We start from the raw sequence: 23,147 nt of genomic DNA, 5'->3' as shown, positions 1-23,147 counted from the left end.
GCACATGAAAGATATCTCTCTCTCTCTCTCTGTCTGTCTCTCCCCCTCTCACTCTCTGTAATTCTTTCAAATAAATATATCTTTTAAATAAATTAATCAATCTTTTAAATAAATAAATCCTTTTTAAAAAAGCAAAAACAAAAAAACAAATCCCTGTTTCCAACAGACTGAGTTCAGAGAGATCCCTCCCATCAGGTAGTATGATGTCTTAGAACAAAGGACAGGGAAAAGACTCCCAAGGGAAATGTTGCAAGAGTCAGGATCCAACTCTTCGAATGCATTGCCAGTACCCACAAGTCTGCATGCACAATCTGACAGATGTGTCCTCTTAGTGGGGGCATCTTCTTAGAGGTTGAGTCTAAGATATCTAGCCCTTACTTCTTTTATAATCCATTAATACGTCTCTTTCAGAGGGGAATAGGTAAAAAGCAAGCAGTATCTTGAGTTCTTCTTCTTAGGTTTTAGTATTGTACATGGGCCATCCCAGAGAGCCTAGGGCCCCACATGGAAGAGAAAGGACAGCCTTTTAGACATCTGATGCCTAAGAGTATGCTTGCTTGCAGTTCCTCCCACGCCGACAAGCAAACACCAAATCAAACAGATGGGCTGTGCACCGTGCCCCAAAGCCAGCGTGCTCGGGAGAAATGAAAGAGCTCATCTCAGAGGTGGGACCTCTCCCTGAGACTGCACTTGTCTCTGGTACCCCAGTTCCCCAGCTGGTTTGGATCGGGATGGGGGACAATCTCCGTTGTTAAACTCACTTCTGAGAACAGCGTCTTCAGAGTGTCTTGGATGCTTGAGCTGTAAAGGACGGGGAGTGCCTTTAGTGACACACGGAACGAAGGGCCTGGCATTTCACACGCATAGGGGTCTTCGAGATGAACCATCTCCTTACCTGAGATCAGCAGTGGAATTCCACAAGAAGTCACGTGACTTACCCTGCGTCTCACAGCTCCCTAAGGCTCTGAGAGTGTGTGTTTAATCTGTCATGGAATCAGAACAGAGGTGGCATTATAAAGGCTTGCTCAATTTCCACAGACATGTCAGATCCAACATATTTGTCACTCAAAGCTACTTAAGCAGCAGTCATGGCCGAGCCCCACTGTTGCATGTGCCAGGAAGCTCCATCCACTTTGAGTCCCTCCCAGATGTCTCTTTTCTAATCCTTGCTGAAACGGCTTTGAGAAGCCCCACCCCTGCAAATAGCTTCCCAAGATCTGAGATGAATTTCCAACTGGAAAGCCATGAAGAAAGACTAAAAATAAGAACCCAAACCCCGCCCCCTCAAACAGAGCTAAGGTGCCCCATCTTCACTTGGGGGAGCAGCTGAGAATCGAGATCGCAAGACCCTTACTTTCCTTAATGCTGGAGCTGGAGAGCCCCCTCTCCCCCACCCTGCTTCTTTTCTCACAGGGGATGATGTGGTCATCCCACGCGCTCATCAGTAAGGGACTTCATCGCCTCCCACACTCCACCCTAGAGCCTCTCTCCAAAGAGCCGAGTGTGGGAATTGGCTTCAAGTCAAGACAACGTTATTTTTGCAGTCCTCCAGTTAGCTTACTTGGAAATGTCATAGTGTTGGGACATGTGCTTTCCCAGCCATTCTGAGGCGTCCGCCCATATGGATGTGCAGAACTGTGCAAGTGCACTTGTGTATTTCCTTATGCACACACACACGCATCTATAAACACACAAGCACACACATGCACACACACACAGAGATGCTCAATCAGTGCAAAGGAGGGGACTGTGGTGCTGGGGCTCTCAGCATCCTTCCTCGGAGCATCTCAAAGGCAAGCGTGTGTTTCCACGTCACCAGCACAGAGCTCCAGAGTACCAGGTACAGAATAGTGGACTCCTCAAGATGCCCACATCCTGTTCCCCAGACTCTGTGACTGTGTGAGGGTCCCCAGCAAAGGAGAATCCAAGTTGCATGTGGGGTAGATTGGCTAACAACTGGCTTTTAAATAGAAAGATGATCTTGGATTATCCCCATGGAATCAAAAGGACCCTGAAACATGGAAGAGCAAGGAAAAGACCAGGTCAGAGTAGAGTGATGGGAGAGGGACTCAGCTAGGCTTTAAAGCTGGAGGATGGGGGCGGCATCGCGGCTCAATAGGCTAATCCTCCGCCTGCGGCGCCGGCACCCTGGGTTCTAGTCCCGGTTGCTCCTCTTCCAGGCCAGCTCTCTGCTGTGGCCTGGGAGTGCAGTGGAGGATGGCCCAAGTGCTTGGGCCCTGCACCCCATGGGAGACCAGGAGAAGTACCTGGCTCCTGGCTTCGGATCAGCGCAGTGTGCCAGCTGCAGCACGCCAGCTGCAGCGTGCCAGCTGTGGCGGCCATTGGAGGGTGAACCAACGGCAAAGGAAGACCTTTCTCTCTGTCTCTCTCTCACACTGTCCACTCTGCCTGTCAAAAAAATAAAAAAGTTGGAGGATAGGGACACAAAGCAAGAAATGTAGATGACCTCCATAAGATGGCGAAGTTTGGGGAACATTTCCCCCAGAGCCCCCAGAAGGGGGCACAGCCACACAGATGCAGGGTGTCAGCCAGCACACCGACACCCACGGCACACTCTGTCCTGCAGAATAGTGTTTCATACCCTCTTATGTTTGTGGCAATATTGAAAACTCATACACCAGGGAAGGGAAGACAAAGAGAGAAAACCAAGTACCGTGGTGCTCTGTCTTCACGTCCTCCCAGCCGATATGAAGACCTTCTATGTGTCAGAAATCCAGGAAGAACTGGAGCTGCAGGCCGCTTGCTGACCTGATTCCCCCTCTAGCTTCTCACTGCATTCACACGCTAGCAGCACACTGGCTGGGAGGGTGGAAAGAGCCTCAGGCTCTTAGCCCAATGCCTGCCACACAGTGAGCGCTGGCGAGCGTTCTTATCATTAGCAAGGCTCTGCAGGCTTTCTGGTTGGCATGGGAGTGCATCTGAGAAATGGGAGGCACATGCCCCCAGATTTTTCTCTGGTTTCTCATCGTCCACTGAGCACCAGGACCCTCTCCTAGCAGTTCCCAACTGATGAGGTCTGTTCCTTGTTTGGTTGGTTAGCAGTTCAGGATGCAGGTCACTTACGTTGCACCTGCTGATAACTTCAGAAAACGTACCATCTTCTACCTCCACATTGCCTGCCCAGAGGGAGAACCAGTGGGAACAGTAAAACCGGTAAGAACAGGACAGGTGATGCTTACGGGGCACTTACTAGGTGGCAAGCACCACAGTTTACGGGTTACACAGGTGAAGCTTCGCCATGACGCTCTTCACCCCATTTTAGAGATGTGGACCCCTTGGCCCAAGTCACTTGTCTGGTCCTGGCCTAGCTGGATTTCACACACAGGCTGCTGACTCCAGGCCTCCTGTTCGTTATGTAACCCTGCACGTAGCATTCACTCTTCAGGGAGGGGGCCAGGGTGGGAGGCTGAGAATCCTGCTTTCAAGTAGTTGCAGCAGAACCCAGCCCCCAGAAAACACTTTACCAACTGTAGTGAGGAGCCCTCCCAGACGTCCCACTTTTGGAGCCCTGGGCAAGGTGGGCTACGTGTAAAGCAATCTGGTGGTATGACGCAGTGCCCCACTGAGTCCAGCCAGAGGCTGGCTTTTCCTGAATTCTCTAAGGGGTTTTGTCGTGCGTTTGTCAGATTGTGTTTGCTTCACTCCCTGATGGAAATACAGATTACTGGTTTCAGCGCTTTTTCTCTCTGCTCCATTCCTGGCCTTTGTTCTGGCCACCCAGGCAGCTGTGAAGGCTTTGTACACCTGCTTAATTTCACAGGCCCCATCAATCCTGGCCACAGACCCTCATTGCCCTTTTCAAGATATGTAGCTTTTATGGGTCTGCAAGGAGCCCATGATTCTGAGCTAAATCAAGTTTTAATCTCCATCCAAGATGTTCACTGAAATGTCTTCTGTCCAGGTCTTTCCGTAGACCAGACCCAACCACAAGGAAATGTTTAAACCTGCCAGGGGGCATCAGACCTGACTTCCAGACCCAGTCCAGCTCTCTTCTGTATCCCTTGCTCTAAGCCATTGCCTCCCTCCCCCTCCCCCCTCCCCTCTCCCCCTCCCTCCTTTCTCTCCCCTTTCCCCTTCCCTCTCCCTTTTCTTCTCTCCTCTTTCCCTCCACCTTCCCCTCCCCCCCTCCCCTCCCCATTTCCCCTGCCCTCTCCCCTTTCCCTTCTTACCCCTCTCCCTCCCCCTCCTCCTCCCCCTTTCCTTCCCCTCCCCTCCCCCTCCCCCTCCCTCTCCTCTCACCTTCCCTGGGTTTTAGAACCCAATTTGCAGCAGGTGCCGCAGCTCACTAGGCTAATCCTCTGCCTTGCGGCGCCGGCACACCGGGTTCTAGTCCCGGTTGGGGCACCGGATTCTGTCCCAGTTGCCCCTCTTCCAGGCCAGCTCTCTGCTGTGGCCAGGGAGTGCAGTGGAGGATGGCCCAAGTGCTTGGGCCCTGCACCCCATGGGAGACCAGAATAAGTACCTGGCTCCTGCCATTGGATCAGCGCGGTGCGCTGGCCGCAGCGCACCGGCCGTGGCGGCGGCCATTGGAAGGTGAACCAACGGCAAAGGAAGACTTTTCTCTCTCTCTCTCTCTCTCTCTCTCACTGTCTACTCTGCCTGTCAAAAAAAAAAAAAAAACAGTTTGCAGAGTACCTCAGTCTTCATTTCATTCCTGCCACTGAAATTGCGCAGTCTTTCCATACTCATCTTTGTGGCACCATGAAAGCATTTTCGAGATGTACTGCTGGCACACAGCCCTGTGTCCCCTGCCGGAGGTGTGTGCAAGTCCTTGTCCCTAGGCCTGCCTCCTGCCTGACGTCGCCATAGCGGAGACACCAGACAATTAGATACTACCCAAATCCACTCGCCTTGCAAAGGTCTCCCGTTTGAGACCAAGAACATTCAATTCCATTTAATAAAAGCCAGCCGCTACCTGATGCTCAGAGACGACCCAGGCCTTTTGGTCTTGACCTGAATTTACTTGGTGAAGAGCTCCTGGCACACCACCATGCCTGAGGAGTGCTGGCTTCAAGGCTGTCTGAGATTTGTGCCTCACCCTTCCTCTGTAGCATGGGAAATGGCCCAAGACATGGGCTGTCATACAGGGCTGCTCCAGGCCTGTGCCCTCAGGGCTCCTGGCCCAATTTCGGTGTAGCCTGCCTCAGACCCTGCAGCGACCTCTCTCTGTGGGGTTCTCCTCTCTGGCAGTGTGGCTGCCTGCGTGCCTCCTGCGTGGGACTCTGTCTCCATGGCTGTGGCCATGACACATCTCCATGCGATTCCTATGTGTACCACCACCAAGTCGGCGCCTCATGTGTTCCCCGCCATCTGTCACGGCAGATGCAGAAACTGTAACACTTCTAGCTTAGGAGGGCATCCAACACCCTTGTGGGGTCTTTAAAATTCACAGCTAACAGTCGGAGCCTGCGCTTGCACAAAACCTCTCTTAAAGTCAAGATTTAGCAGTTGGTTGCCATAGCAACTTGCCTCATCCTATCCGAACTCTTTTCAGTGTAGATGGTCAAACTGGCTTGATAGGTTCCAGTATTGAGGATCCTTTGAGAGGCAAATTTTGGATGTGCTCAGACTGTAGCCTAGTATGTTTGGAAATCTCTCTGTTTCCATGACTCTGGGCTGCATTTGCCATTATAGGGAGGAAAGCTGTATCTGTTGTCAGCAGTGCGTCCTGCGTAGTAATGAATGGTGGGAGCCTCATAAGGAGATAATGACTGCGAAGGCAATTTGAGAAGGTAAATGCACTATACAAATCGTCGGTATTGCCATCATTAGGAAAATCAGGCTCTGCTTGAACCCAGAGTTGTTACTGCATTTATTTTTACATGTTGTGTGGTAACTAGAGATGAAATGTGGGAGAGGACTCCCTTTTTTCTCAGCCCTTAAATTTAGGCAAGGCAACCAGTTGAGACTGTTCTAAGAGTCAGAGTAATGGGTTTGGCACCCTCCTGAGAATACTTCCTGTTTTGTTTTTTAATGGCAAACCCGAACCCCCGCAGTCCTCAAGGACAGTCAGGAGAGTGTGTTTCCCTAGGGGAGAAACAATGCTGAGCACTTGACCCATTAATTGGCTTGGGTGTCTGAGTGTAGGGGGTGCTGGTTATCTGTTAAGTTTAAGACAATCCCTTTAATTAATGGATTGATTTCTCATTACACAGCATTTATGAAAGGCCTACTCATTTAGGGGAAAACTAAGCTTTCTCTGCCCTGTGCAGGCTGTGGTCCGGGGTCCATGCGGCAGTTGGTCTTGGTCAGGGTCAAAGGTCGCTGCTGGTAATTGCTCTCTGATGCTCTCCATGACATCTGGCTTCTTTGGAGCTGTGTTTATCAGAGAGACAGTGTACCCTGGAGAGCGTGGTCCTCCTCCACCTACTTTCAAGCTCTGCTTTCCTAGGGCTGATTCCTAGCTCCCTGACCATTCCTAGATATGACTCTGCAACGCTGAAACCAGTAAATGTGAGCCCATTGTGAACAAATAGATTCTACAGTAGCCTAGGTGGAAGGCAGAATTTGCCTCACAGGAGACAAAGTACCAATACAATACTTTTTGTGGATTTTTCACAAACTAAGAAATTACTTATTTTCATTCCACTCCTCAGCACATTGAGTTTGGTGAGTGTGGGAGACAAAATTGAGTGTGACCTGGAAGTGTGTGATCCTGATGGAGGTGGGTTGGGGTCAGTCTGGGAATGGATGGTTGAGCTATGATCCACTCAAAACCTTCCTTGCTCGGACCCTGCCAGTCACTTCCCCTCAACAGTGAATCTGTTGCGTTTCATTTACACTGGATTGCATCTTCAGAAACACAAATGTAACTCAAAGCTATTGTTCTATTGATATCCTTTCTAAGTGTCTCCTCCTTGGGAAATAAAGAAACCGTATGCTCATTTTCCCCTTAGGGCATGGCACCTTGGTTATTTACAAATTTCAGGAAGTCACACTCTTATTTCACCAGTTCTAAATTAAATAACCAGCCATTAAAGACAAAAAAAAAAAAAAAAAAAAAAAAACTAGTGCTGAAGTGCAACTGCTCTCAGTAGTTCAGTGATACATAGCATTGCAGAAGAAAATATTAGTATAAGGAAGTAGTGACAATTTCCTTCAATATCTGTACAAAATAGAGCAATGATTCTTAATCTTCTGGGAATCTTGGATTTTCTTGTAAATCAAATGAATACTATGAAACTCTGCCCGAGAAAATTGTGTTTATACTTAACACACTTTTGCATGCAATTCTAGAGGGTTCTTGGACCTCCCGCTGTACCAAAGGAGGAACAGTTGATAATGAAGCATAGTAATAATATCTTTAAAAAATTACAGCGTTTTAGATGCTCTTTCTGTTTACCAGCTCCAAGATAATTAGCCATTTTCACTTAGAAGTCAAAATCCAGAGTTTCTATAAAACTACAATATGTGTAAGTAGCCTCCTCTGTCCATAGTGATTGTTCTGTGGGCTAGTGGTGTGGCATGGTTAGAAAAAAAAATCTGTCATTAGGTAGACTAGACTCAGATATTAACTCTGCCACTTAGTAGCTGTCAACAAGTTTCCAGCGTACTTCCCCGTAGAGATTCTGGGAAATATTGGATGAAATAACTCTCATTTGCAGTCTTTAAGCATGTATTGATCACTTACTATGTGTCTTGTGGTACACCAGCATTGAGGAAATAGAGGAGAAGTCCCTTCCTTCAGAGAGCTGCTGGTCTTTGTGCTTACAGAGGCTGTAGGACAGGTGTTTCATACGTGCTAGATTCTTCCACTTGGGGGAATGATCGTGTACTGGAAACTGGAGACATTGTCAGGTGTGTGTGTCCATGTGGGTGGTGGAGAGGGGAGTGTGTGACACCGTGGGAGGCACTGTTGCGTTTGTGCAGGTGTCTCAGCGACACTGTTTTGTCTGGCCATTTCACGTGCAGCTTCTTGACCACAGACTTGTTCGTCAACTCATTTGTGTTTCTCTCTCTTCTTCCTTGCCCTGCTTCCAAGGGGAATGCCTCTGCTATGAAGGTTACATGAAGGACCCAGTGCACAAGCATCTCTGCATTCGGAACGAATGGGGGACAAACCAGGGGTAAGTGAGGGGATGGCGCGCTAGCCAGTTCCCACGCCGTCACTCCTGTGCACAGATCTGACGAGGATCAACTGTGAGTAGCGTAGACCTAACGGTAGTTAAATTCTGAACAGCAATCGGGTAAAAATGCCACTGTGCATCTCCTTATTTGTACCATCCCAGTGACGTCCATATCCTCCTGCTCTCCATTTCTGAGTCAAGAGCTGATGCCTCTGACTGGCAGCCCTGCAGCCTCCAGCTGGGAGCTGAAAATCAAGCTGTCCCTCTCTTCCTTTCCACGCTGCTGCCAGCTGTGCAGATTCTACGGGCAGAACTCGGCTGATGATTTTGTTGGAGACACGCGAAGTCACACAGCCTCCAGTGTAGCTCTCCCAGAGCTTGATGAGCTTGGCGAAGCTGACATGAGTAGAAACTCGTTTTCCCCAGGACTGTCAGCAGGGGTGAAATGCAAAGATTCAGGAAATCCTCTGTGTTGAGTGAGAGTATTTTCACCTAATCCCCAGTTACCACATTTCTGTGACAATTTCCCTCTCCTCCCCCCAACACCAAGTACACCTGACTGAGACAAACCAGATACCTTGTCTATTGCACTTCTGTTTTTATATATCTTCGAATCATTTTTTGTGATAAAATGTACCACTTTTGCCATGTTTAATTGTCCAATTCAGTGACATATCCACATTGTCATGCAATCATCACCACCATCCAACTTGTATTGCTTTTTTTTTTTTTTTTAAGATTTATTTATTTCAAAAGCAGAGTTATGGAGAGGCAGAGGTAGAGAGAGAGAGAGGTCTTCCATCCCCTGGTTCACTCCCCAAATGGCCAGAGTTGGGTGGATCCAAAACCAGGAGCCAGGAGCTTCTTCTGGGTCTCCCATGTGGGTGCAAGGGTCCAAGCACTTGGGTCATCTTCTACTGCTTTCCCAGGCCATAGCAGAGAGCTGGATCAGAAGTGGAGCAGCCAGGACTCAAACAGGCACCCAAATGAGATGCTGGCACTTTACGCACTAAGCCACAGTGCCGTCCCGATTGTATTGCTTTTGTAAAGCAATTTTCTACTTTGTTCTGGATGCTGAGTTTGTTTTCTGCATTGGCTGGGTCATGGAGGAGGGTAGGAAGACAAAGTTCTCAATATATGCTAACCAATAATAGCAATCAGTGGAACAGGGGAAAACTGGAAAGAAGTCAAGGTGAAAGCCATCTTAGAGTGATTGCTTGGACTGATTAAGTAAGGTTTGTGGCCTGACAAGATTGGGGGAAAGAAACTAGCACCCTCTTAGACATTGCCACAGAGTTCTCATTCCTTGAGATCAATGGCTGGCCCCATCTATTTGATTCTGATGAGCCCAAACCTAGACTCTCACACAATAAATATGGTGACAAATGGGTGAGAGTTTGGAGAAGAGCAATAAAAATGATTGAGGAGTCCCAGAGAGTGATTTATGATAAAGGGATAGAAGAACTCAGCTCTGAGAACTTAGCCAGCTGATGACTAGTCAAGGCATGATAGATGCCCACAGATGTTAGAAGAGGGCAAATGTTCTGCAATGGGTTGAAGTTGAGGGATAAGGACAAGAGAGAATGAAGTTAGGGAAAGGGACTTTGAGTCCCAGTTCAGGAAACTTGGGGAAGTCAAAATACTGTGACATTTTTCTGTGAGTGGCATGAAGGATTGTTCCGTTTCAATTGAATTTGAGGTCATATCAAAGAAGCAGTGCACAGAATTTAGCGGGAGGTCTATGTGGAAGGGTAAACACCTAACAGGCACCTTTTACGTAAAGGTTGGAGGGAAGGGCAGAGAACATGGCTCCTGGATGTCCAGCAGTGTATCAGTGAGGACTGCCATTTGCTATGTAAATTCTGCTTGGTCCCTCTACTCTCTTACCTCCTGAAATGTTTGCCTGGTTGCCGGGAAGCCAGAATTTAACTAACGTGATTTGCTATAGTCTCAGTTGACCGTGATTCTCATGGAGTAAAATATTGTAGCGGGTGATGGATAGCCACCTTTTCATCTCAGCCTGAAAATTTGCTGCTGAGGGAAACAACTACAAAATATCATTTCACGTTGGCCCTGAATGATCCAGGCCAGCTCTCGGCAGTGATTGGATTTGGTGGTTAATCGCTCAAGCCTCCACATCACTTGCCTTGTAGACTGATCATGCTAGGATGGTCTGGCTCCACTTGGTAATTGGAGGAGCTTTGCCATTCCCTCTGGCTATGTGAACAGGATGTAGACTAGAGCCTCCAGGGGAAGGGTGGAGGCCCAGCATGGGTGTCATTTAGAACAAGACAGGCTGAAGCACTGAGCTATGGGCTGACAAGAACATTAGCCCTGGGAAATAGACAAGGAGACCTAATCTGTCATTTCCATCTCTAATTTCCATTATTCTATGATCATCACTGTCTATGAGGTCTCATTTTGGACACTAATAAAATAATGGAGTAACTGTTAGGAGGGGGAAAGAAGTGACTATCTTGAGGATAATGGAACCAGGATTGATAAGCAGCGTGAGTTTACATGTATATAAAAAAGGCACCAGACAAATGACTGCATTTCTCCTCCTAAAATGACAAGATAAGTGAAAAGCAGAAGCCGCCATACATCTTGATTTAAACCAGGGATCTAATGCCATGTTTCTTCAAACGAGTCTCACAAAATTAATTGAAATTGGTTTGAATGTGAAAACTGTCACTCGAATTGAAAACTGCGTGACAGATTGCCAACTAATGATAAGTATTGGGGTTATTATGGAAAAATCAATGATATGCTTGATTTTCCTGAATATTTTATATAATGTTGCAGAAGGTAGAGGTAAGCAGCCCATGTGTGGGTATGAGTGTTTCACACTTAGCATTCGTGTACTGCCTGCACTAAAATAAGCAAGCATTCTTTTGAAGTAGGACAACCAGATCCTAGAGTAGGAATAGTTAGAATTCCTCTGAACAATCGAGGTTAATGTACCAGGAGAAAGTAGCCATAAACATTTGTATGTTTCACATAAGGGAGAACCTTGATCAAGAGCACTAATACAAATCCTACGAAGGGATGACCCTGTGAGGCAGAGAACTTTATTCCGCCTCTGTGAGGTTCTCCAGCTTACCTGGGCTGGAATCTGTGTGTGTGTTTACGGTGAGGATGGTGTGTGTGTGTGTGCATGTGCAGTATCTGTATGATTCTGTGGTGTGTGTGTGTGTGTGTGTGTGTGTCTATGAGTGAGCCCGTTTGTTTAAAAGAATATTGTCATCACTATGCTCCATCACTTATTCTCCCACTCATCCATGTTTTCAACAAAGATTTACCCCATTACCTATTGTCCAGGGTATGCTAGGATGCTATTCATAAGAAATCAGAAGAAGATGTAGCCTCTACTGTGGAATAGTTCACATAGATAGATGATAATACAGCAAATAATTACAAGAGCTCTATGACCTATTAAAAGTGTGAGCAAAGTTCTATGAGATTGTGGTTTGAGGTTGACTTATATGAGGTTGGAGGACATAGACTAGGCTTCATGAAGTTGGATTTTCTTTTAAATTTTTATTTGTGTATTTTCAGTTTGCTTAAAAGACAGAGATACAGAGACAGACAGAGGGAGAATCTTGATCTTCTGATTCATTCCTCCAATGCCCACAATGCTAGGTCTGGATCACACCAAAGCCAGGATCCTGGAACTCAATCCAGGTCTCCCAAGTGAATGGCAGGGACTCAAGTATTCAGCCATCATCTGTCGGCTCCCAGGGTTTGCATTAACAGGAAGCTGGATAGGAGGGAGAGGGCATAGAACTCAAGCCAGGCACTCCGATATGGGATGCGGGCATCCCAAATGCTCTTAACGGCTGCACCAAATGCCAGCCCAGAAGTTGAGTCTCAAACTGCTCTGTCTGACACCTGACAAAAGTAATTCTAAGAAAAGGGAAAAGTATGTACAAAGGAGCTATTACAAACATGGGTTTTCTGGGAATGATAAATAAATAGCTCAGTATAAGTTTAAGAATGTCATTTACAGTGGCAGGGAAGAGGCTGACAAGTGATCTCATCTCACCAGATCTCCAAGAGCTCTCTTTTTAAGGCTTTGGACATTGACCCTCCCACAAACTAGCAAGCCCTTCGAATTTTTTGTTAGTAGGAGAGAGAAGTTCAAAAATGGCAGGATATCTCCTCTACTACTCATTGATTTGGGGGACCCTTCATAATTAATAATGTAACTGTTTCCAATGCAGAAAGACAAAAATAACCCAAAACATCATGGGACTATCTAGACTTTTTATTTATCTGGAATCTTCAAGTAAAACATATTCCAAAACTATACTGTAGATGGAAGTCTGCAAGACCAAACAGCAAGGACTCATAGAGAATTGAAGACTGTAAGTTATGAGAATCAAAGGGATTAGAGTCATTTTCTGGCCACTCCAGTTTGACCAAAAATGCCCAGTGAGGAGCGAGGGAGGCAGAGACATACATGTATTGATCTGGGAGGTGAAGCCACTCTGTGCAGCTCACCCCAGTGACAGGGTCCAGGTAAAATCATCAAACTCATTACACAGGAAGGCCCTAGCACTAAAGCTAAAAATAGCTTTGCAAAGATTTAGACAAAGTCATGGATGACGGCTTTCTAATGGGTTATTAAAAGAACACAGGATGTTGGAGGCTACATCACCAGTCTTTGAGGTTGGCAACAAAATCAATCATTTTCTGCCACTGCAGCCTCTATGACCCCGCCTGCCAGACGGGAGCCCCAGGGTGAAAGGGTCCTACCACAGAGGAGTGGTTTACTGTGTCTTCTGTCTACTGTGCATGAATTCCCCGAATAACTCTGTAGCCTGCCAGCCCTGTGGCTGCATAGACACAGCCAGAGACTATTACAGTCTATGTTTGATGTTTATCTGCTAGGACCGTGAGGACAAATTGAAAATTTTCAAAGATGAGAAATGAAAACAATAAATGAGTGTGGAGGAGGCAAAAGATTGATTTACATGAAACTATTAGAGGAGAAAAAGCAAATTTATTTCCCTACTTTGGAGATTATTAAGAAAGGCTATAATGATGTTTTTGTGTTAAATTAAAAGTGTACCCAAGGGCCCCTAGATACATTTTTCAGAATACCACAATTAGATTAAATGCATGCACTGGAAGATTCCTGGTAAATAATAGTCCGATTTCCTATTGTGGCATCTCAGATATAGAGGGCAACACCAAGGAGATTCTGCACTAGAGAAATATAAAATATCACTACATTTCTCTGCTGACGGATGGCGGCAGAGGGAAAATTCATGAGAGGAGAAGAGACCCACTGTTGAAAATGAATGAACAGGTGTTTCTCCAAAGATTTAAAAGCTGTGGTCAGGAATGGCCCTGTTCATGAGAATCCTTCCTCTTCACCCTGCCTGCTCACACGACCTCTCCAGCTGGGTCCACACACGTGTGTACACACACACACACACACACACACAGGTCAGTGCTGCCTTAATGTGTATATCCTTCTCTTCCAACACCTCAAGTGCTTTTTATTCCTCTGCTTCTATTTCTGCAACTTTTCTCTGCCTCTCACCCTCCCAGAAGTGAATGCTCAGAGGATAAATCGACAAGAGGAGCAAGTGTCCCAAACCTGTAATCCAGTTTCCTCTACACGCTGAGAATGGGGACTGTGTTCACCATGTTACCCTGAGCCCCCCCTGTCTTGCTCAAAACATGTCCTTGCCAGGGGGTGATTTAATTATGCTTCAAGGAATGATGTCATCCTTAGTGTTCCCCTAGAGGCAACTCATCTGAGTTCAAGACATTGAACTGAGACCAACCTCCACTGATAATTCGAAAAGATCCCAAACCTCTCTTCACCTCTCCTGGCTACCTAGAACCGATTGGGAACTTCCTGCCAGCTTTGGGACAACCAAGCGCAAAAGCTGCAGCATTTCAGAGAAGAGACTGGCGGGCCGAGCATAGCGCCAGGTCCATGCCCCGGTCTTAGGCTGCAGCTGTCCTTCTTTGGCCGCTCCATACCTCTTCATATGTGGCCCAGATGGAGTCAGACAATCCTGTACGACATGCGATATTTCCCAACGTCCCCTTGTTTATTTCTAGATCACCATCTGGCTCCCCGCCCCTCCCTCCACCCCCGTGCTGCTGTCTGCGGCCAGTCGCCCCATTCACCTTCACCTTCCTCCAACCTCAGACAAGACTGCAGGCCAGGGCTGCTCCTTTATCTCTGGGCACCCTCCTCCCTGCCCTCCAGCCCAGACGTCCGAGTCTGTGCCCAGCTCCTGTCATTGCCAAGCCTTCCACAAATGAGATTACCTTCCCATTAGTTCTCTTTTAATTCTCTGTCCCTCTCCATCCCACTCTCTTCATTGTCATCATTGTCACTGCCCCTGACAAGGGTTCCCTGTGTATTTGTTTGGTCATTTATTTTCCATTCCTTTTTTCTTCCTCCCTTCACCTGCCCTCTTTTAACTTCCATCTTCTGTTCGACAGGAATCAATGGAAGAGTGGTGACTGTCCTTTCTCCTACCCATTTCATTGTCCAGAGGAAGTGTGTTCTTGGAATTAGTGCTGAAGTTCCCAGTTCCTTCTCTCTGCAGAGACTGATTCCAGCAGAAATACTGTCCCTTAGAAGGAGAAGAGACCCCCACCCTGGGTGACCAGGCAGATTGAAGGTGGTCTCCTCCCTCAAGATCTCCTAGGATCCCCTTAACAGGGTCGTGTCCCACAGCTGCATCTGATCCTATGGATTTCTTTTTTTTTTCTTTTAACATTTATTTTATTTATTTGAAAGACAGAATTACAGACAGAGGTAGAACCAGAGACAGAGACAGAGAGGTCTTCCATCCGCTGGTTCACTCCCCAAATGACTGCAATGGCCATAGCTGAGCTGATCTGACTCCAGGAGCCAGGAGCTTCTTCCAGGTCTCCCATGTAGGCACAGGGGCCCAAGGACTTGGCCCATCTTCTACTGCTTTCCCAGCCCATAGCAGAGAGCTGGATCAGAGGTGGAGCAGCCAGGACTTGAACTGGTGCCCGTATGGGATACTGACTCTGCAGGCCGGGGCTTTAACCCATTGCACCACAGCGCTGGCCCTGATCCTATGGATTTCCTCAAGTGAAAATTATGTATAACTCGCCCCAATCTTCACACAAGCTGTGTGGTCATTCAGCTGCATATGGTGACACACTTTGCCCTTGACAGAGAGTTGTCAGGCTCAGAGAGCAAGGGAGGGCTGGAACCTCACCTGTGCTTGCATGGCAAGCCAGCTGTGAGACCAAGGGCACATTTGTCTAGACAGACACCTTCTTGTCATTGTCGCAAAGGCCCTTGATGAGCTAATCTTGATCCCGAGGTCATTACTAGCCATGCCCTTTGCTCTACTCTCAGAGGTGACTATAACATCCGTGGTAACTCAGAATGACACAGGAGCAAAATACACCCTAGTGAGTGGCTCCCACGTGCTAGTCCATGGAACAGCTTCTTTTTTTTCTTTCTTTTTTTCTTTCTTTTTTTTTTTTTTTTTTTTTTTTTTTTTTGACAGGCAGAGTGGACAGTGAGAGAGAGAGAGAAAGATCTTCCTTTTTGCCGTTGGTTCACCCTCCAATGGCCGCCACCGCGGCCGGCGCACCGCGTTGATCTGATGGCAGGAGCCAGGAGCCAGGTACTTCTCCTGGTCTCCTATGGGGTGCAGGGCCCAAGCACTTGGGCCATCCTCCACTGCACTCCTGGGCCACAGCGGAGAGCTGGCCTGGAAGAGGGGCAACCGGGACAGAATCCGGCACCCCGACCGGGACTAGAACCGGGTGTGCCGGCGCCGCAAGGCGGAGGACTAGCCTAGTGAGCCGCGGCGCCAGCTGGAACAGCTTCTTAAATATTACCAAATAAGCTTGTTTAAAATTACTGGGTTGCTATTTCTACCCTCAGAGATTTTAATTTCATAGACCAAGGAGGAGTTCCAGAATCCATGCATTTGTTCAACTCTTCAAGGTGATTGTAAAGTCCAGGCAGACTTGGAGGCAGTTGTTAATAGAGATGTGGCATCGCCACACCCCTAGCAGGGTGTCCTGTTGTCAGTATGTCATCCCCTGCCCATGAAAACAAGAAGCAGACAATAGACTAGTGGCCGAGAGATTCTTGCATTTTACTGATTGGGAAATGGAGAACCAGAGAGAGGGAGTAACATGCCCGAAGTCACAGAGCTAGGGGTCAGGCTTTATAGCGACAGGTGGATATCACAGATGCATCAGTGGCATAGACAGAGGTTTAAAAGAAGTGCCTGAAATACTCTGAAAGCCAGTCCCCGCTGGGCGATGGAAGTCAGCGTTCTGTGGTCATCACATGCTGCTGGACCCCACGCCCCAGGACTGAGGGTTCGCATCGGCATCCCTTCCTGCCTGCCCACCCTCCAGGGAGGGGTGATGCTCCACCACACTGTCCCACACTGTCCTCTCTGGCTGTTCCCACTGCCACACCAAGAGACTTATTTTAAACAGTGCTGAAGGCGAGAACATTCATATTTCCTCCAACATGACCACCAGGGTGAAAAAAAAATCAACCTCAATTTACCCTCCCATCTGCTCAAGAATGGAAGATAAATTGTTTCAATTTTACAGAAATGAATGTTTTATGTCTTGCCTATGCTTTCCAGACAGTGGCCTGCATTTATATATTCTTTGGAATGCACGCATGTTTTCTGCAGAAGTGCTCCCTGGGCCTTGTGCCTCCTTGGGCTCCCCTCGCAGAATACTGTGTGCAGAGTGTGGACATTTTCCCTAGTGTCGAAGATTTTGACTATTTATCCTTTTTTTTTCCTTAAAAATAAATAGAAAAAGAAATCCACTCATTATGCCATGCTTAGAGAAAACGACCATTACCATTTTGCTGTATTTCCTCCCAATTTCTTTTTCTATGCACCAAGAGTTTTCTTCCCCTTCTGCCTTCAATTCTGCATATGCTTTTGTTCTCTCTCATAATTAAACAATGAGCAATATTACTTTTATAATCAGGAAATAGGGAAAAGATAAAAAAGATTAAAAGTGTTATGGTGCTACATTAATTTTGTCAAAACATTTCCCATGGGGAAGCTCTACTTTCTTCCCTCTATTTCTTGACACAGAGCAACAAAGAAAGAGACAGAGCTACAGATACAGGGACAGCAAGCACCAGTCTGCCAGCCCACTCCCCAGAAGCCTGCGTCAGAATTCGGTCCAGGACTCCCATGCCGGCGTCGGACTTCTCACTTGAGTCATCACCTACTGCCTCCCAGGATACACATTAGCAGGAAGCTAGAATCAGGAGCCAGAGTGGGGAATCAAACCCAGGCGCACCAAAATGGGCTGTGGGTGTCCTAGTCTCTAGTCAAGTGCCCGCCCTGGGAGTCATTCTTGATGTTTAATTTAAAACCCTCAGTTTTACCTAAAAGAAGGTGGTTCAAGATCTGGAATCCAGGTCAGACATCTCTAATACAAATTTCCCTATAACTTGGTGTAGTTTTAATTAGTCTATATAAATACCAGCTAGTGACCCACACATTCAACACCACAATGCAATGCAACTTCAGTGTCACAGAAGACTTTGAGCAAACCCTTACATAATGCTAATTGATATCACGTATTAAGCATGTAATACTGGACATTGTGCTAGGTTTATTTTTAATAGCCCCATGAATCTGAATAAAAATCCTATGAACTGGGTTTTTTTCAAGAGTTGAGCAATTAATGATATGTATGCCACCTACAATTTCTGTTAAAACAATTTGAATAAAAGTAATCTCAAGGTTAATTTTTCCTAGACAAGTACTTTTCATTCTTGTTCTAACACTCATACTATAATTATTTTTTCCTGAGATTTCAACTTTATATAATTTCAAAAATTAGAGAGCAAACATTTTGTCCTTGCACATCTTGCTTTTTGCATCTTTTTTTTCCCCTTTGTACTAAAGGAACAAGTGACTCATAGAAAAATCTAGAAAAGGCAGAAACAAAAAGAAAAAAAAAAACCCAAGTCACTTGAAATGCCATCCACCCCTTGTATAGAATGTATACTTCTTGTCTTATTTCTCCAGGTAAGATGCTTTGTAAGCACAAATATTTTCATGTTGTTCTATCTCTTGCTTTGCTTTTATATACACATATAGGAAGGTACTTCAGAAAGTTTGTGGAAAAGTGTAATTGAAAGGATGAATTTAGGCCGGTGCCACAGCTCAATAGGCTAATCCTCCACCTGCGACGCTGGCACCCCGGGTTCTAGTTCTGGTTGGGGCGTCAGATTCTGTCCCGGTTGCTCCTCTTCCTTTCCAGCAATCTGCTGTGGCCCAGGAAGGCAGTGGAGGATGGCCCAAGTGCTTGGGCTCTGCACCCACATGGGAGATCAGGAGGAAGTACCTGGCTCCTGGCTTCGGATCAGCGTGGTGCGCCGGCCGCAGTGGCCATTGGAGGGCGAACCAGCGGTAGAGGAAGACCTTTCTCCCTGTCTCTCTCTCTCACTATTCACTCTGCCTGTCAAAAAAAAAAAAAAAAAAAGATATGCAAAAAAAAAGTGTGAATTTGGAGGATGGCACTGTGGCGTAGCGAGTAAAGCTGCCACCTGCAGTGCCAGCATCCCATATGGGTGCCGGTTCTAGTCCCAGCTGCTCCACTTCCAATCCATATCTCTGCTGTGGCCCGGGAAATCAGTGGAGGATGGCCCACATGCTTGGGCCCCTACACACACGTGGGAATACAGGGTAGGAAACTCCTGGCTCCTGGCTTCAGATCAGCCCAGCTCCAGGCAGGCCGTTGTGGACATTTGGGGAGTGACCCAGCGGATGGAAGGCTTCTCTCTCTCTCTGCCTCTGTGTAACTCTGCCTTTCATATAAAGTAAATATATCTTTACCAAAAAAAAGTATGAGTTTAGGGGTTGACGTTGTGGCTCAATGAGTTAAACTTCCACCTGTATGTCTGGTGTTGCATATCAGAGTGCCAGTGCAAGTCCAGCAGCTCTGCTTCTGATCCAGCTCCCTGCTAATGTGCCTGGGAAAGCAGTGGAGGATGGCCTAAGTGCTCGGACCCCTGCCACCCATGTGGGAGACCTGGAGGGAGCTTCAGCTGCTGGCTTCAGGCTGTACCAACCCTGGTTGTTGCAGCCATTTGAGGAAGATCTCTTCTCTTCTCTTCTCTTCTCTTCTCTTCTCTTCTCTTCTCTTCTCTTCTCTTCTCTTCTCTTCTCTTCTCTTCTCTCCTCTCCTCTCCTCTCCTCTCCTCTCCTCTCCTCTCCCCTCCCCTCCCCTCCCCTCCCCTCTCCTCCCCTCTCCTCTCCTACTCTCTCCTCCTCTCTCCCCTCTCTCCTTGCCCCTCGCCCCTCGCCCCTTGCCCCTCTCCCCTCTCTCCTCTCTCCTCTATCTCCTCTCCTCTCCTCTCCTCTCTCTCATTATTCCCTTCAAATAAATAAATATTTTTCAGAAAGTGTGCGTGTATTTTGATGTCAAAAGTAAAGTTTTTGATATATTTAGCATATATTTCCACAATATAAAAAAACATACTATGAATAAAATTGCATGGGTTCCAAAAACTTTGGCACCAAAATACACATATTTTCATGCCATTTTCCCATGAACTTTTTGAATTACCTTTGTATTTGTGTGTGTGTGTGTGTGCACTAACAGTGTGTATTATTATCTAAGGCTCAGTAATACACTGGCTACGCATCGAGGCCCTTTGTGTGAAACTACGGTGGAGTTCCACAATTGGAATCTCTTTTCCTTTCCTTATGGTCTCCTTCCCACCAAGTTCATTAACCTTTCCACAAGACTTTCCACATGCAGAATAGCACTGTAGGCAGAAGGAGATAACAGCCAACTGCAGGCCCACCGCTGGGAGTTGGTGTTTGGATTTAAGACCTTTGAACATGGGAAGGTCCCTAGACTTCTGCTGTGCAGAACGGTGGAAAGAGACTGCAAACAGCTGCTCCACACCCTGAGGTCACATTAGCCCAATTAGTCCTCCAGGTGGAGGTGTCCCACAGGGCGGCTCAGATTACAGCTCTCAGCTTGCTTTCCTCCTTCCTGACACACTGCAGAGACTTTGTTGTTTATGAGAGGGTTGACTCTGACTGGAGCAAATGGTTACCATTGGGGGATGATGGGCACATATTCCACACTGCCAGTGAACCAGAGTATTTTGCGTGCCTGGTAAAACAGCACTCCCCACACTCTGGTCAGCAGGTGCAAGAGTGTCAATAGTGATATTAATACTGGTAACAGGAGTATCTGGCATTTATATGGTTCTTGCAATGCATTGGCCATTCTTCTGGTAATCAACAGCTTTTTAATTTCAGTTCTACCAGGAACTATTATCGTTCCCATTTTACAGATGAATCTATTGAGTAGAAGTATTGAGAATCTCACTGGCAAAAAACAAGAGAGAGAATCGTGGTCCCTAAAGAGGACTTTCTCTTTCCAAACACCCCAAGAACTGCTAATTCTGAGAGTCTCAGAATGAACAGAGTGAAGATGGGGGCAGACACTCCGTGCGTTGAGGCCTAGAGTAAAGCAGTCCAAGTATGTGCTCAGGGCTGGGTGTCAACATCTGTAATGGGTCAGGCCTGTGAACCAACAGGCCCACCAGGTGCAGGCCGGCTTCATGGGAATGAATTGGATAACGGTGCATAGGATGATCTCTCTACTGAGCCTTCTCTTCGTTAGATTACGGTTTTCCTGACTGTTAAAAACCTTACCAGATAGCCATTTTCTGCATTTCCCTAGTTTGTCATTATGTTTTGTAGACTATGTTGCCCAGAACTGGTCAAAACATTTTACGGAGTTTATAACATGCCTGTTTCTTCCCCTGTGTGTTCTATTAATGAACTCTAAGTCATGCTTAGGCTAAGTCCTTTAAAAGAAAATGCACTGTGTTGATATGTATGAATTTGTTGTCTACTAAAATCTTTTTTCAAAGGGCTTGTTAGAAGGAAGAGAAAATACATTCGACATTGAAAACACTTGTCTCAATGAAAATGCAGGTCTTATATGAAACCTTATTAAATTTTAGCCTGTAACCTATTGAAATCTTTAAATCTTTACTCTGTTATCCTATGCATTAACTCTCCATTCTATTTTTTGTTATTTTCCAACTGCCAGTAGTCACCTTTTATCCACAGTCTTGCTTTTCACAGTTCCAGTTATCCATAGTCAACCTCAGTCTGAAGACATTAACTGGAAAATTCCAGAAACAATATTCATAAGTTTTAAATTGCAGTTCTAAGCAGTGTGACGAACTATCATCCTGCTCCATATCGTGCGGGGTATGAATCATCCCTTGGTCCAGAGTATCTGTGTTGCGTATGCCACCTGCCTGTTAGTCACTTAGCGGCCATCTTTGATTTCAGATCCTCTGTTATGTAATGCAGGCCTGTGTGCAAGTAATGTTTACTTAATGATGGCCTGAAAGCATCAGAGTAGTTATGTTGATAATATGGATATGCAAAAAGAGAGGTTGTGAAGTGCTTCCTTTAAATGAAAAGGCAGACGTTCTTGACTATATAATGGGTATATATACATATGGGGAAAACATGGTGTGTGCAGAGTTCAGTAGGACCTATGGTTTCAGGCTTCAGAATGTAGCCCTTCCATAGAAGGGGAGAATAATTAACACACTTTCAGTGACTTTCACTAAGTCTCTTGTTAAAGATTGCAAGGTCAGGTTCTCTTCTGCAGGTTGACTTCACTCCATTCACAAAACCTGTTGGTTACACTTGTTCAACCACACAAGTATTCATCAAATATACAAGTCATTCAATGTATTTCCATGTAGTCACTATTAAAGAGTTTGTCACAGGTATGGCCCAGAATGTGCATTCAATGTTTTCTAAACCATTATGTAAATTCCTTTAAAAATCAAAGAAGATGACTTTGTGCTGTCCTTTGAAATGTCAACCTGTAGATGCCATCAGAAATGCTCACGAGTTTGGCTTGGGATTGCTCATTAGTGAATCCAGTCTAGATCTTAGACATCTTTACCTCCTTTATTTTTTTTTTTTTAAGATTTTATTTATTTATTTGACAGAGTTACAGACAGTGAGAGAAAGAGAGAGAAAGGTCTTCCTTCCATTGGTTCACTCCCCAAATGGCTACAACAGCCAGAGCTGCACCAATCCAAGGCCAAGAGCCAGCTGCTTCTTCCCAGTCTCCCGTGTGGGTGCAGGGGCCTAAGGCCTTGGGCCATCTTCTACTGCTATCCCAGGATCAGCAGAGAGCTGGTCTGGAAGAGGAGCAACCGGGACTAGAACCCGGTGCCAATATGGGATGCTGATGCCGCAGGCGGAGGATTAACCAAGTGAGCCACGACACCGGCCCCAGCCTCCTTTAAAAATATTTTTAATTAATGCAGCCTCTTTCTCTAGAGAGTATAAAGCTGCTGAGACTTTTGCCTCCACCCTCCCCATGAGCTAAAGCTCTCTCTTTCTTCATTCCATGCAGTTCCTCTTATTTAGAGTCTTGCCTCACAGGGAGCTCTAGCATTAGGACCCTCAGTGGGTTCTTACTTCATAGTGAAGGTAAAGGTGATAATGCTCAAAGCTAATATGAACAGGGACTTCATATACTGGGTACCTGGCACATTTCTAAGAGCTCTCTGTCTGTTTCAGTCTTGCTGCACACAGCTCTACAAGTCTATTCCCTTTGTATTGAGGAATAAACTGAGGCACAGAGAAGTCTGGAACTTGACCCAACAGTTGCACTCCTAGTAAGTAGCATGACTGGCATCAGACGTAGGCAGTCTGACCCAAGTCATGTACTGTGCTCTCCTGTGCACTCTGACAAGGAGGTAGTGCAGATCTGTGGGTAGCAAGAGCGTGTGATTTTATATCTTGTCCTGCCTCTCTTCTCTTCCTCTGGAAGGTAGGGTAATGTGAGTTAGACAGCTGAGCCTATGGCATGCATAGTGGTCAGTGGGTGAAGTTCCCAATCCCAGTTTGCCCTCCATCCAGGGTTTTGGGTTCCCCAGCTTTCAGGGTTTGAGCTGATGGACTTATCTTCTCTCCACTGTCAGCCACTTAATTTTTCCTCCCTAGTCCCAGGTACATTTGTATTGTTAAAGAATCC

General features: G+C 46.4%; 1 protein-coding gene across 4 annotated transcripts in view; it reads left to right on the top strand.

Moving 5' to 3' along the window:
- Positions 1 to 23,147, top strand: part of ASTN1 (astrotactin 1) — a 338,979-nt gene that overhangs the window by 161,094 nt on the left and 154,738 nt on the right. For all 4 annotated transcript variants that reach the window (XM_070077167.1, XM_070077166.1, XM_051858230.2 and 1 more), the window contains exon 8: positions 8,003 to 8,087. In XM_070077167.1, coding sequence (XP_069933268.1) covers positions 8,003 to 8,087 — 85 coding nt within the window. The remainder of the gene's footprint in view (positions 1 to 8,002; positions 8,088 to 23,147) is intronic.

This window comes from Oryctolagus cuniculus, chromosome 7 (assembly GCF_964237555.1).
Source record: "Oryctolagus cuniculus chromosome 7, mOryCun1.1, whole genome shotgun sequence".
Taxonomy (NCBI): domain Eukaryota; kingdom Metazoa; phylum Chordata; class Mammalia; order Lagomorpha; family Leporidae; genus Oryctolagus; species Oryctolagus cuniculus.
This window is presented reverse-complemented; position numbering and strand designations above follow the sequence as displayed.